The 15,131-nt window shown below is 46.2% G+C and overlaps 1 protein-coding gene across 13 annotated transcripts in view; it reads left to right on the forward strand.

Moving 5' to 3' along the window:
• Positions 1–15,131, forward strand: part of SRGAP2 (SLIT-ROBO Rho GTPase activating protein 2) — a 298,674-nt gene that overhangs the window by 270,346 nt on the left and 13,197 nt on the right. For all 13 annotated transcript variants that reach the window (XR_007513824.1, XR_007513823.1, XM_049858123.1 and 10 more), the window contains 3 exons: positions 1,663–1,768; positions 10,916–11,140; positions 14,813–14,892. Coding sequence is in view for 11 of the 13 variants with exons in the window: in XM_049858123.1 (XP_049714080.1) it covers positions 1,663–1,768; positions 10,916–11,140; positions 14,813–14,892 (411 nt within the window). In the remaining 2 variants the exon portion in view is untranslated. The remainder of the gene's footprint in view (positions 1–1,662; positions 1,769–10,915; positions 11,141–14,812; positions 14,893–15,131) is intronic.

The following is a 15,131-nucleotide window of genomic DNA, read 5'->3' on the forward strand; positions in this document are numbered from 1 at the left end:
TGTTTCTTATAAGCTTTTCAGTAAAGTTTCCCCTTGTCCACAGTGAAGTGTCTGTCCTCCTCCTCCTCACTTCTTCATCTCCTGGTGGGAGAGGAGGTACGACTTTTCAGGAAGAGTGTAGAATCGTGAGTCGGGACTCCTGGCTTTTTCCTCTCTCGTTTACCTCCATTTTAAACTCCTTTATCTTCCTTTAGCAAAATACCTTTGTACTCATATAAAAGAGACAGCCCTTTTTAATGATTTGAAGCTTATACATTAGCTTGCGCTTTTCATGATACAAAGGGAGAAAGCAAAGCAGCAAATATCTCCTGCTTGATGCTTTAAACAAGGCATGACAGTACCTGCTAGATACATTAATGTGTTCTTCTAGGACTAGAAGTCCACGGCACGTTTCTAAGTAGCAATATATTTGCCTAGAGAGAGGTATATTCTCTATCTTTGTTAGATCGAATTTTGTTACCCTAAAATTTGGGGCTTAAAAAGCTATTCGTAGCCATTTAGTTTAGCTCATGATACTGGAACATCTCATTTGTTTTCCATGGAAGGCAATCTATGGAAACCTAGATTAATATCAGGCCCTTCTGGAAGCATACACCATCTGAATGATGGCTCCAGAGGCTAGAGTGGGCAGTGCCTTTGAAATGAAGAAAAGATCCTTCTTCCCAGGTCAGCCAGGGTCTTCACAGCCCCTGACTTTCTATTTTGACTCAGTGTATGCTGTGAGTGCCTGCCCTTGAGCATTCGGGAGGCTAACTCTCTTGTTTGGTTTTGTATTGACCCACTCATTTGTGGGAGTCTAGTGGAAATGAGTTATGTGAGTAATTAAACATATGCATCCCTCTGGCCATGTCTTTTTCCAGAACTGGGCCTAGCTAAAGTCTCTTATGCTGGGCTGGGGTTTCCAAAACAGTACAAGATAACTTGGTTACCCAATCCTCTCCTTGAGCTGTGCTCTTGCTTCTAATCCACCCTTCCCAGTTCTTTTTCACATAAAGGCACTCACAGAAAACTATAGTACCCGCATAGCAAACTGGGAGGGTGGGGAGGCTGCCATGGTGGAGGCCTCAGACCTGGGTCCATACCTGTAATTAGCCTGCCCACAGTACACCAGTCAGGAAACATCTTTGGTCTTCTTCCCAGATACAGGTACCTGCCATCCCCTGCCTTTGACCATGTTCTACTCATTCCTACTGTAGATTAAAAAAAAAAAAAAAAAAAAAATTTTTTTTTTTTTTTAAGGGAGGGGAAAATAAGGCAGGCTCTTCCAGAGGATGAGCTGACATGTGTAGAACGAGCAGGACAGGGTCTGCACGGCCTCTCCCTCCCCAGAGGTAGGACCTCTAAGGCTGGATGTTGAGCAGCCATAGCAGGTTTATGGACAGTTTCTGTCTGTGGTTGTTTTAGTCAGAGAGCAGTAGGTAGAGTGGGGGACATCCCCAGCCCCTTCTGTGCCCATGGAACATACAGCTCAAGTCCTGCATCGGGAATGTGTGCAGCTCAGCATGTGCCTGTCCGAGAACACAGGGATGAAACCGCTTTCACTGTGTGTGGGCTTCACCTGAGTGCTGTCGGTGTTGCACCTGCAGAGAGTAAGGGACTTCTGGCCATGACTTCCTGGGGTCTCGGCCACAGCGGAGGGTAACACGTACCTTTCTTCTTCAGCAATGGATAACCTGCAGGAGAGAGCAACGCACATCCGAAAAGTCCTCCTGGCTCTGCCCAAAACCACTCTGATCATCATGAGATACCTCTTTGCCTTCCTCAATCAGTGAGTAGCTTTCCCAGTGAACCTTGGCTTGACTGCTAGAAATTTACATAAGGACCTATGTCTATTCATTCATTCCAGCAAATAAGTATTGAATACCTACTGTGTGCTGGGCCTGCTATAAAAATTCTAGGCTGTAAGAATACGTTGGTAAATAAGAGACGAAAGCCCTGATATCATTTAGCTTAAGTTCCAGAGGAGGAGACAGGTAATAACAGATATGTCAGGTGGTAATAAGTGCTTTAAAGAAAAATAGACGGATAAGAAAGGGGATAGAGAATGCGGAGTCTGAGTGGGGGAAGAGGTGAAGGGAGGGAGAGCTACTTTAGATGGGACAGTTGGGAAAGGCCTCTCTGGGAAGTATATGAGCTGCAGCCTAAAGGAAGTGAAAGAAGGAGCCATAGGGATGTTCAAGACCATTAAGCCCAGAGGGTCACAGTGATGGTTTTGGATTTGGTAAGAAATTGGAAGGTTTTAAGCAAAAGAATGTTATGATCTAATTCATACGTTTTTTAAAAACCTGCCAGCTGCTGTGTGGAGAATTTGCTGTAGAAGGTCGGGGAAGAGAAGCAGTGAGACCTGTTCAGAGGTCTTGTAGTGTCTAGAGCAGATGGGATATGGCTTGGACTGGGTAGTGCCGAAGTAGGTGGTGGGGAGCAGCCAGGTTGGGATGTATTTTGAACATAGCATTGACAGGACTTGATGATGGGTTGGATGTAGAGTGTGAGGAAAGAGAAATGAAGATTGACTCACAATTTTAAATTTTTGGCAAAAGCAACAGGGGACTAGTAATGCCATAGACAAGATGTGGAGGAAGGGATTAGGACAAATTACTGATGTGGCCGTGCCCATTTGAGGTACCCATTAGATATCCAAGCAGAGATTTTGAGTAGGCAGTGAACATAGTCTGGTCCTCAGGGAAGAAACCTGGAGTAGGGATATTAGCACAGGCGTCATCTGTGTGTTGGTGGTATTAGGCTGAGTTAGCAGCCTCTGCCAGAGGCCTTTCTGGGGCACGCACACCGTCATTTAACCCCATTGCTGGCCCTGCCATGCTACACAGGTCCTAGCTCTGCAGGCTGCTTCCTAGATAACCTGGCCCCAACTCAGTGCTTCAGCTGCCTTTGTGTTAAAAACCCCTAATGGGTAACAAAGGCTGTTCACGTTCCGCCCAGGTTAGGCTGATGTGATTACTCTTGAGTTGGTCCCCTCAGGGCCACCAGCCCGTGTCTCCTCTCGTTGACCAGTACCTGCCCTGAAAGTGAGTCCAGTTTGTTCCCCCCAGCAAGAAGTTTAACGGTAGTGGGTAAGCAGGTGAGGGGGCAGGGAGCTCCTGGAAGTTACAGTGTGTGTAAGCACAATGGCCTGGCTCTTTCCCCCACATCTTCATTGCTCTGAAAGGAGTGTAGAGGGAAACTGCAGGAGAGGAGACACAGTAGAGTAAGCATCATGCAGAGCTAGAGATGGCAGCCACTGTTGAAGAAAACATGGTAATTGCATCAATTCAGATCATTATTTTTGTTTTATCTTTTTTCCTAATTAAAAAAAGACTGATTTGTTCATCAAAGTGTTTCATTGAAAAGATTGGTTTGCTTACCAAAGCAGCATTAATAATCACATTTCCTAAAATGATAAATAGAATGCAGAACACAGGTGGTAAAGAAGACCACCTCCATGGGAGGGTACCGGCTGATACATGTGTATGACTGAGAGGCATAGCAATAGTTAGCAGGCCCAGAAAGTCTGCCCGGGCCCAGATTTCAGGACCCTCCTTTGTTACTCTGAGCTCTGGGTGTGTGTGTACTTTATTCCTTGCTCTAACTTTTTCTTGGGTTGTATACATCCTCAATCTCAAGGAACCTTGAAAAAAAAAGCATGCCTCTCCAACAGGCCTTGTTAACAATTTTTTCCTTTCATAGCATTGATATTAAGTATCTATTGCTGTGTATATAACAAATTACCTTAAAACTTAGCAACTTAAAACAGTAAGCATTTATTGGCTCACAGTTTCTGTGGGCTGGGAATCCAGGGGTAGCTTAGCTGGGGACCTCAGGCTCAAGGCCTCATAAGCTTATGGTGACAGTGTTGGCCAGGGCTGTAGTCTCATCTGAAGGCTTGACTGGAAGAGGATCTGTTTCCAGGCTCGCTCACGTGGTTGTTGGCAGGATTCAGTTTCTTGTGGGTTGTTGGGCTGAGGGCTCAGTTCCTGGCTGACTGTTCGCCAAAAGCTTCTTTTAGTTCCTTACCACACTGGGCCTCTCCATTGAGCTGCTCACAACATGGCAGCTGGTTTCCCTCAGAGGGAGCAAGTCAGAGAGCTCCCAAGACAAGCCACAGTCTTTTTGTAACTTAATCTCAGAAGCCATATCCCATCACCTCTGCTGCATTCCATTCACCAGAAGTGAGTCACTAACTCTAGCCCACACTCAAGGGGAGTGAATTATGAGTGTGAATACCAGGAAATTATAGAGGCTGCCTACCACAGAATGTGTACTACTCAGCAAATATAATACCCCAAAGTGTGGGTAGCTCCCCTTCACTGCAGCTGACTCTATGCTTGCCTTTTGAAACCTGATTTCTTCAGATGTCAAACAATATAGTCTTTTGTAGTCTCTTGCTGGAGTCCCTCTTGTTGGGTGCCGTCGAGTCGGTTCCGACTCATAGAGACCCTATGTACCACAGAACAGAACACTGCCTGGTTCTGCCCCATCCCTACAATTGTTGCTGTGCTTGAGCCCATTGTTGCAGCCACTGTGTCAGTCCATCTCATTGAGGTCTTCCTCTTTTTCGCTCACCCTCTACTTTAGCAAGCATGATGTCCTTCTCCAGGGACTGATCCCTCCTGATAACATGTCCAACGTATGTGAGACATAGTCTAGCCATCCTTGCTTCTAAGCAGCATTCTGGTTGTACTTCTTCCAAACAGATTTATTGGTTCTTCTCGCAGTTCCTGGTATGTTCAATGTTCTTTGACAACACCACAATTCAAAGGCTTCAATTCTTCTTCGGTCTTCCTTATTCATTGTCCAGCTTTCGCATGCATATGAGGCATTTGAGAACACTGTGGCTTGGGTCAGGCGCACTTTAGTCCTCAAGATGCCATCTTTGCTTTTTAACACTTTAAAGAGATCTCTTGCAGCTGATTTGCCTAAAGCAGTGTGCCTTTTGATTTCTTGACTGCTGCTTCCATGGGTGTTGATTGTGGATCCAAGTAAAATGAAGTCCTTGGCAACTTCTATCTTTCCTCTGTTTATCGTGATGTCACTTATTGGTCCAGTTGTGAGGATTTTTGTTTTGTTTATGTTGAGGTGTAATCCATACTGAAGGCTATGGCCTTTGATCTTCATCAGTAAGTGCTTCAAGCCCTCTTCACTTTCAGCAAGCAAGGTTGTGTCATCTACATAACACAAGTTGTTAATGAGCCTCCCTCCAATCCTGATGCCTCCTTCTTCTTATATAGTCCAGCTTCTTGGATTATTTGCTCAGCATACAGATTGAATAGGTATGGTGAAAGGATACAACTGTGACACACACCTTTCCTGACCTTAAACCACACAGTATCCCCTTATTCTGTTCGAACGACTACCTCTTGATCCACGTACAGATTCCTCATGAGCACAATTAAGTGTTCTGGAATACCCATTCTCCACAATGTTATCCATAATTTGTTATGATCCACACAGTCAAATGCCTTTGCACAGTCAATAAAACACAGGTAAACATCTTTCTGGTATTCTCTGCTTTCAGCCAAGATCCATCTGACATCAGCCATGATATCCCTGGTCGCACGTCCTCTTCTAAATCCGGCTTGAATTTCTGGCATTTCCCTGTCGAAATACTGCTACAGCTGCTTTTGATCATCAGCAAAATTTTGCTTACATGTGATATTAATGATATTGTTCAATAATTTCCACATTCAGTTGGATCACCTTTCTTGGGAATAGGCATAAATATGGATCTCTTCCAGTCGGTTGGCCAGGTTAGTTGTCTTCAAAATTTCTTGGCATAGACATGCGAGCACTTCCAGTGCTACATCCATTTGTTGAAACACCTCAGTTAGTATTCCACTGGAGTCCCTAAGTGGTGCCGTTGACACTCTCAGCTACTAACTGAAAGGTTGGAGGTTTGAGTCCACCCAGAGGTGTCTCAGAAGAAAGGTGTGATGATCTACTTCTGAAAAATCAACCATTGAAAGTCCTAGGGAGGACAGTTCTACTTTGACTCACATGGGGTCACCATGAATCAGAATGGACTTGATGACAACTGGTTTAGTCTCTGCCAGTCAAGTGAGGTCCACAGACCAACAGACTCCACAGTATCTGGAAGGGTGTTGGAAATGCAAACTCTCAGACCCATCCCCAAGACCTACCAAATCAGAACCTTGAAGAAGACCCCCTGGTGAGTCAGATGCATGTCAGAGGCTGAAAGTACCCCTCTAGGTCTTCGCATCTAGCCCCCAAAGTAAAAGAGTGAATCAGTGATGCCCGTATTTCATGGTTAACGCTGCCCAACTGCTCTCCAGAAAAACTGAGCCTTCCTCTAAATCTCACCATTCTCCAGACGCCTCCTGGTTTGGAAAGATGCTGTGTGAGCTCCTCTGACTTTCGCAAGGGGTGCTTTGGCTTCTAAGTGCAGCTGGACAAGTAGAAGCATATCTGGATTATCTTGGAGAGTTGCTATTGCTTATGTATTTATCCATTCACTTATTTAACACATATTTATTAAGCATCTACTCGAACCCACCAGCCACTCTATGGGAGACTTGCTCCCATAAAGATTATAGCCTAGGAAACTTATGGGCCATTTCTACTCTGTCCTATAGGGTCACCGTGAGTCAGAATCAATCAACAGCACACAACAATGACACCAATGTGCCAGGCCCTGTTTCAGGCGCTGGCTATATAATAGTGCACCAAGCAGTCATGGTCTCTGCCCTCATGGAGACTGCATTCTGTTGGAAGAAGACAGGCAAAATAAATAAGCAGTAGTAAAGCAGGTAGCGGGGTTGTAGAATGCCCAGGGTAGGAGTGAGGGTATGCTCTTTAAAATGCATTTGTCAGGGGAGGCCTCAGTGAGGTGTCAGCGGCAATGAGGTAGGAGGAAAACTGAGAGAGAACAGTGTCCCAGAAACCACATGGAGAAAGTGTTTCAAGGATACTAGCCCTTTAGTTCCGTGCACTGACAGGTCGACTAAGGGCTGAGAATTGACTGAGCAGCATGGGTGTCATTGGTGGCCTTGATGAGTGCTGCTTTGGTAGAGTAGAAGGGCAAAATCCTGGGGATTTCAAGAGAGAAGGGGTGCAGAAGAGTTGGAGATGGCAGATGCAGACAACTCTTTGAAGGAATTTTATTATAAAGGAGCAGAGGAATGGGACAGTAACTGGGTGGGGATATGGGACTAAGGTGGGAGGAATTGCTGCATGTTTGTACGCCCATGGGAATGATCAGTAGATCACTAGATGATGAAGGAGAGAGCAAGGACAGTTGCTTGAGTGATATTCCGGAACGGGTGAGAGAGGGTGGAATTCATTGTCCAGGAAGGAAGGCACAGCACAGGAGTTAATAGATGTGGGGAGCACAGAAGATGAGTGACCGTGAGGTTGTGGGTAAGGGGAGTCAGGAAGGGCCATCGGAAAGAATCTGCCAGCATTGCCTTTCACTGCTTGTCTCTTCGAGAACCCTTCGGGGATATCCATGGAAGGCTGCTATAGCATAGATTTATAGGGGGTAATTGTGATGTCTTCTATCGTGAAAGCCTGGAAAGGCCTGATGGATTCTCATCTGCAGATTTTGCCTGAGGTCTTAGTGAGTAATATAATTTTTCTTCATCCCTTTCAAACCTTGAATCAACTCTAATGCATAACATCTTACCCATAGTCTTTTGGTTGTTGCCAAATCAAACTCCCGGGGCTTGTGAAGTTGAAACTTTTTGAGTGAAATGTCATATGTTTAAAACACCCTGTCCAAAGCTTAGCGTTCTCCTTGAAGGGTTACGGTTTTGATTTTGGGATCTAGAGTCCTCAGCTTATTAGACAATGCCTGTCAGGGGCAGAAGATAGGTAAATTCCTGTAAATTAACCACTACCAAACGTTGGCAGCCCCACCTTCCATTTCCTGCCTAGAATCAAGGATCCTATATCAAGAAGCAATCAGGATATTAAAATTATAGAAAAAAATTTTTTTGAACATCACATATGGGCCAGGCACTGTGCTAAATGCTTTGCATATATTATCCCATTTAATGTTCAAAAGAGCCCCATAAAGGAGATACCATTATCGCCCCCATTTTACAATGAAGATACTAGGGAACTAGAACAAAGTCATAGAACTAGTAAGCAGCAGAGCTAGGACTCAAAACCAGGTCCGTTTAACTCTAAAATCCTTGGAATGTTGTTTTTTTCCTGTTCAATTTAATCGAGGAGACAAATGCATATTATTGAAAATTGTAAAGTCCCGAAAAGTGTGTGATGAAAAACAAGTTTTCCACCCCAGTCCTAATCGTCTCACTACCCCGAAAAGGCCTATACTCCTAACAACCACACAAAAAAACCCAAACCCGTTGCTGTTGAGTCGATTCTGACTCATAGCAACCCCATATGCTGAGCCTTTTTAGGATGCACAAAAGATGATTAATTCAAAGCAATTAGGAGAATAAAATATAGCACAACTCTCAGAGGAGAAGGCATGTATATAAGCCAATACCAAAAAAAAAAAAATTAAAGAGGGAGCTGTTACCAGTATATATATTATAGACATTTCTTTAAAAATAAAAATCCGGTGTTTGAAGTCTTACAATGGATAGACTTTAGGGTCTGTAAGGGTTATTAGCACCATAACATTTTATACAAAATTGTGTACATTTGTATGTGCACTTATATGAATCTTTCTAGGGGAGAACTCCCAGTTTTCGTCAGATTCTTGAAGGACCCTGTGGCCCCCAAATGGTTAAGCACCACTGCTTTAGCCCCCACACTTTGGTGTTCCCATTGTAGACTGGAAGAGAGAAGAGGATCTCGGTCTGTGTTTTGATGAGAGTAAGGAAACGGACCTGGACCCATGAGACCACAGGCCTGGCAGCTATGTCCTCCTCCAGGCCCTGGTCATTGTAACCACCAAAGAATTGAACAGTCCTTACCTTTGTAGGCTTAGCAGGATTCCTCATTTTTCACCGAATTTTGCTTGGGTCTCTCAGGGCTCGAGTTTGTTTCCCTTTGACTGTTAGGCTTCCCAGAAATTATTGGTTTTCTTCCATGTTACCAAAACATTGTCAGATCACATTAAAGAAATAGGGTCTTCCTCCATCCTTGTCCCTCCATGACACTAGGAATTGACCAGTCTGGGATTAGCCAAAGCTGTAGCCTTGTAGCACCTCTTGCTTCAGTGATCCCTCCTGAGATTACCAAAGTAATTATCTCTCCTTTCTCTTTCCAGTTTTAATTTGACCAAGGAATAGCCTTGCAAACTTCCCCTAGCCTTTTTAAAATTGCTGTTCCCTTTTAACTCAAAAGCCAGGGACCGGTTATAAAATTAAATCTCTAAGAATCCTGTGAAGCACTCAAAATACTGGATGGGAACCTTAGGGGGCAGCGAGTTTATGTTAATGGGGGAGGAACAACTCAGAAAAAGAGGGTGAAAATGGTTGCACAACTCGAAGAATGTAATTAACGTCACTGAATTATGCATGTAGGAACTGTTGAACTGTATGTTTTGCTGTGTGTATTCTCAACAACACAACGAAATAAATAAAATTAAAAGAAGGAAAAAAAAAGAATCCTGTAAAACAATCCAGCCGCTGAGCTCTGTGACCATGGTGGGCCTCTCTTGCGTTTGATTCTAGATCACATAGAACAGTGATTCTCAACCCTTTCTCCTCATATCAGCTGTTTACATCCATCGTACTCACTCCCCGCAATAATTGTCTAGGGGACACAGGTACATATCAGAGAGGACCACTGAATGGAGAGAGACCGGCTTGGTGATTTGAGTCTGAATTTGGGGTACACTAGAAATAAACTCTGCCTAATTCTGAAGAACAGTTACTCAGGTGAAGACTGCTGAGTCTCAAGCCTCTAGTTCAGCATCAAAAGGCTTTGGGTTCTTCTCAGGGTCTGTCAGAATCAGGTGCTGAGGGCTCCATGCTAGTGGCCGTGAACAGGGCAGAACTCCTTAGCAAAGCTGACAGCTCTGAGGCCAGCTGGGAGACTATATCTAGAGCTGACCCAGCCCTCAATGCCTGGTCAGGCAAGGATCAGTGGGGACTCAATAGGTACAGTGGCTCTTTGAAGGGTTTGAGTCCTTGGCCAGGTTGGAGGTATGGCTGAAGCAGCTGCCAGCTGAGAAGGAGGAGTTCCCAGAATAAATAAACACTCAATAATGAAGTCAGTCAGCATCCAGAGGAAGCCCGAGCAGAAGCTGAACAGCATGCTGACCTTTCCCTGAGTAAATCCTGCACATGACAGTAGAGGGGGCTATTATGAGAATGAGAAACAAGTGCATTAGCTCCTCCAGAAAGAAATGCACTGGCTTGATGGAATGCAAAAGCTAATCGGTTGGCTGGTTTTTTTTTGTTTTGTTTTGTTTTTTTAATAAGTCTAGAGCCTAGAATGGAATTTCTCTAATAATTGGTTGTTTTGCTATAAAAGAACATACGCCATACACAATACCTATGTCTTCTGACCATATAATCACCGGGGCGGCCTGAGGGTCCCCGTCTGCTTTGTTAGCTTAGTGGGTTGGTCGGTGGGAGCGGTATCCAGCTCTGCAGAGTGGTATGTCCTCAAAGCAGAGTGGATTTGGTGGATAAGGTCCCGGGTGGAGGTGGGTAATAGGGTGGTAAGTAGTATTTGAAAGGGTAGCTGGAGAAAGGGGAAGGGTCAGAGCTGTAAGGAGTCAACTCTGCTCCTTTCTCACCAGGATGAGAAAAAGTGGGCCAGGCGCCTCCACTTTGCCTTTCCTTGGCTCCTGAATGACCGTAGTGGTAGTCATTCCCTTCTCCCCAGCTCTGCTTTCTGGAAGGGCTCTGACGTCCGGGAAGGCAGGTGGCAATTTGTGGACCTTCTGCTTTTGCCCTTGGCAGTGCCTCCTGTGATTGTGGGTTTTGGGCATTCATGCAAGTGCTCTCCAGCTTGCCCCCTTTCCCTTCTCCTCCAGTTTATCACAGTTCAGTGAAGAGAACATGATGGACCCCTACAACCTCGCCATCTGCTTCGGGCCCTCGCTGATGTCAGTGCCGGAGGGCCATGACCAGGTGTCCTGCCAAGCCCACGTGAATGAGCTGATCAAAACCATCATCATCCAGCATGAAAACATCTTCCCAAACCCCAGGGAGCTGGAAGGCCCTGTCTACAGCAGAGGAGGAAGCATGGAGGATTACTGGTAAGGGGCTGGAGAAGGGGAGGGAGTCACCAACTCACTGGCGTAGGGGCCAGATGGCCAAGTGAAAGCCAAAGGGAAACACCCAGGTCCTCTGGCCCCCCACTTACAGACTCATCAGGCTGCCAGCATGTGGGGGTGGTGTAGGCAGTCTTCACCTTGACTCAACCAACGGAGGAAGTGCCACTTCATGCCACCTCCCTTTTTTATGAGTTCTGAATGGTGAGGGGCCATTCTGAAAGACAATAGCAGTAATAGTAACATTAATAATCTCCAAGACAGGAGAGTCTATAAAGTTGTGTATAGAACTTCTGTTCACCAGTCAGCAGGGCCTCACACCCTGCTGCGTGCTGTGTGCTGTGAGAGAAGTGGTCCTTGGTCCCAGGGAGTTTTGTTTTTACCGGGAAGAACTTAGATATGAGTCACCATTTCCTGACTGTGAGTTTGTGAGATGATAGTTTTGAATGGCTTCAGGACTTTGTAAAGAGAAAGAAGGATAAGCTATGTTTCTGACTGGGTAGCCACGGTCTCACTCTGAAGTGGGCCACATTCTGCAGGGCAGGGTTTTCCATGACCGTAGCCAGGGAGCAGAGATCTAAAAGGAGCCCCTGGAGCACGTCTTCACTCTGCAAAGTCACTGTTTTCACTTTACAGATGAAGTCATTGCGACCCAGAGAGGCCAGTGACATCATCTTTCGGGCCACCGCAGTGAGGACTGCCTACACCACCCTTCTTAGTGCAGGACACCATCCACTACCCCACACGGCCTCCCAGGATACCACCTACAGGGTCATTTTTTCACTAACCACAAAGACAACTGCTTCTCTCTTCTACTCCCTAATGTCCCTTCCCTCCCCGTCTGCTCTCCCCCTAAATGGTGTTTCAGCCTGAGCTGGAAGCATAAGCCAGCCCAAATCGGATTCTGTCTGAATTCAACATCTGGAACCAATTCTTCCAGCCCCATTGCTATCAACTGAGGTAGGGGAGGTTGTTTACTTAATTAGAAGCCAATTGGTCCATGCTTCTCCCCGACCCCCACAGAAGGAGCCTCCTGCCCAAGGAGCAAAGAAAATGATACTCATGTGTCTGTGAACCTAATATCCTCAGTGAGATCCTTGGATTTACTCTTTGCCATATTGCAGGTCCCAGCATCTGGGTCAGAGTTGGAAAAACATAGGCTTGTCAGCTTGGAGAGAAAGCTTTTAGTCGCTGACAGATGGTTGCTGGTGACTAGAGAGGTTCTCGGCCTACTAGCTGATAAGCTCCAGGGAACTGTCCTTGTGCGTGTGACGCAGAGAGTCGGTTTACCCCTTTCATGAATGATTCAACTATTGAGAAGCTTTGGAATGGTGATCCCAGTTTCTGCTGTACCATCATCCAAGAGATGGATAGAAGGTCTACCTTCACTTCCCAAATATCAAACCACTGCAGGCTCTTGGCTGTTCCCTAGGATACAGAGTCCCCACAGCCCTGCTTATCAGACCCAGCCCAGTGGAGCAGACAGAGCCCTGAAGGAGTGTGACCCATAAGGACAGGGAAAGGTGACTCTTTCTGCAGTTTTCTCCAAAGTGTCCTCCCAGCCCCACTAAGTTTGTTGTACATCAGACACTTCTTTGCAGCCTCCAGAAAGACCACAAGATTAGTCAGGGAATGTTACTACTGCAGCCTGGGTGGGAGGCCCCTGGGCCTCAGGCCAGAAGCACCCAGGGATCAAGAGTCAGTGACCTTGGGATGAGTGGACGGTCTGCCCACTGGATTCACACCCTCTCTGAAGGCTTCCATCCTCTCCTCTTCCTTTTTTGGGAAGAGAGAACAGTGCCAGTGAAGTAAGACCAATGAAAGAGGTAAGGGAGGTTGTAGCAAGAGCCTAGGAGAATGACCAGAATGGTCAGGGAAAGGAGAGTACCAGGCTGCTTGGCCTGCAGCAGTAGAGAGAAACAAATCCCATTTCACCACCCTTACCAGCCTCGAAACCTTCCTGAGTGTGGAGCATGGTTTTCTAGGACTGCCTACTGCGTGACATGGTGGTCTGCCTCTGAGAGGCCAGGTGTTGGCGAGCCTGAGGGGTGTTGCTGGCGGCGGAGTTGTGGAACGGAAGAACTAGGGTTTTAGGGCTGGAAGGGACCTTAAAGATAGCTCTGTTGCCTTTAGGGCAGTGGTTTTCAAATGGGGTCCCTGGACCAGCAGGACCTGCCTCTCGTGCTTGTTAGAGATGCAGATTCTCAGGCTCCACTCTAGACATACTGAATCTGAAACTCCAGGGGTGGGACAGCCTGTTTCCTAATAAGCCCTTCAGGGGATTCTGATGTTGCCAGAAGTTTGAGAGCCATTGCTCTAGTGGATGGCCACGTAACCTAACTCAGCCCTAATGGAAGCGAGCCCTCACCCTGTATACTCTGAGCCCCCAAAGGTTCCAGAATGTCACCAGTTTCATTAGAGGGTTTTCAAGCCCAGAAAACAATAAATTGTATCCACATTTTTTGACAAAGAGGAATCCCTATTGATGTTCTTCCAGAATGTTCTCTGGCATCTGGGAAACCCCCAAACTGACTTAGTCCACGTGGAGTGGCTTCTGAACTGGTCACTTGGTCTTTGAGGAACTTCCTAGGACTGTACGACCCATCCCATGGGGAGGGAGAGGCTGTAGAGCTCAAGAGTAGAAGCAGGGAGGCCAGGCTATGGTTCTGAGGGATGGTACCTCCATAGGGCCACCTGGAAAGGCTCACTTGTTACTGCCTACTGCCAGAGAAGGGAACTTTAGAAAGGAAGAGGGTTTTTATCAGGAAGTAAGAACGTCCTGGTGCCCATCCCCATGTATGTTAAAGTCCCCGAGCCAGGAGAGCAGAAGCAGAAACCACTTTACTAATGACTTCCCAGGCTCTTCTCGATTCTCTACCCTGGTTGTTTTCAGATTCCAAGCATTTTAGTTTTTCAAGAACTTGACCTGACTTCCATCCCCTGGTCTCTTGCTGAGTCTAGCCCACAACAGATTCTTATTCCCCTATCTTTTTTCCACCCAGCTCTCTGACTCGCCTCTCACTTTCTCACCAGTAGAGAGGCTAAACCACAAAGCAACCTAGAGGCATCAAGCAAGATGAGGAAGAAGGAAAAGAAGTACCACTTATTAAGAACTCCTTCTGTGCCAAAGTCTAAGTTATTTCATTGCATCCTCACACAACTCTGTGAGGTATACAGATAATTATTCTCAATTCATTGATTAGGCAGCTGAGGCTTAAAGAGGCTAAGTTACTTGCCCAGGGTCAAACAGCTACCAAGAGTCAGAGCTGTTTTTCGGATCCAGTTGTTTCTAATGCTAAAGCCTAGTATTTCCCTTCTTTCGAACCAGGAAGCCTGCATCATTCATAATTCACATAGACAACCAGCCCTTGAGGAGCTGAATTGGCTGAAGAGCTTGACTTTATAAGTTCAGAGGGGCTTCCCTTTGTCTGAAGAAAGTCTAAGCTCCAAGTAGCCTCAAGTGGTTTTTGTACCAGGAACTGGACTGGAGAACCTCTGGAGCCCTCTGTTTCATTATAAGCATTTGTTCGTTGTGTACAGTTAAGGTATTGAGAAGACAGATTCCACGCCTGGGCTCCAAGGAGGCTGTGTGAACGGGAAGGCAGGAATTCTGTAAGCCAAAGCCTGACATCCTGGTCACTCTCGCTTCTGTTGCAGTGATAGCCCTCATGGAGAGACTACCTCGGCCGAAGACTCAGCCCAGGATGTGACCACAGAGCACCACATGAGTGATGACGGTATGGGGCCCTGCTTCCTGATCAGTGGGGCCACCAGGGATAAAGCAGAGGAAGTGGTTGGGTATATATCCCTCATTCCTGCCTAGCAGTGCCCTAAGGAAGGCAGAGAACTCAAAAACTCCTCACCTTCACTCCTTCTTTTCCTCGAAGAGACAGCCCACCTTCCCAAATAGTTCAAGAATGGTCCCTGTGTTAAACTAGAGGGGAAGCGCTGGACCTCTGGTAGCTCTTCAGCCGTC

The sequence above is a fragment of the Elephas maximus genome, chromosome 18 (genome assembly GCF_024166365.1).
Source record: "Elephas maximus indicus isolate mEleMax1 chromosome 18, mEleMax1 primary haplotype, whole genome shotgun sequence".
NCBI classification, from domain to species: domain Eukaryota; kingdom Metazoa; phylum Chordata; class Mammalia; order Proboscidea; family Elephantidae; genus Elephas; species Elephas maximus.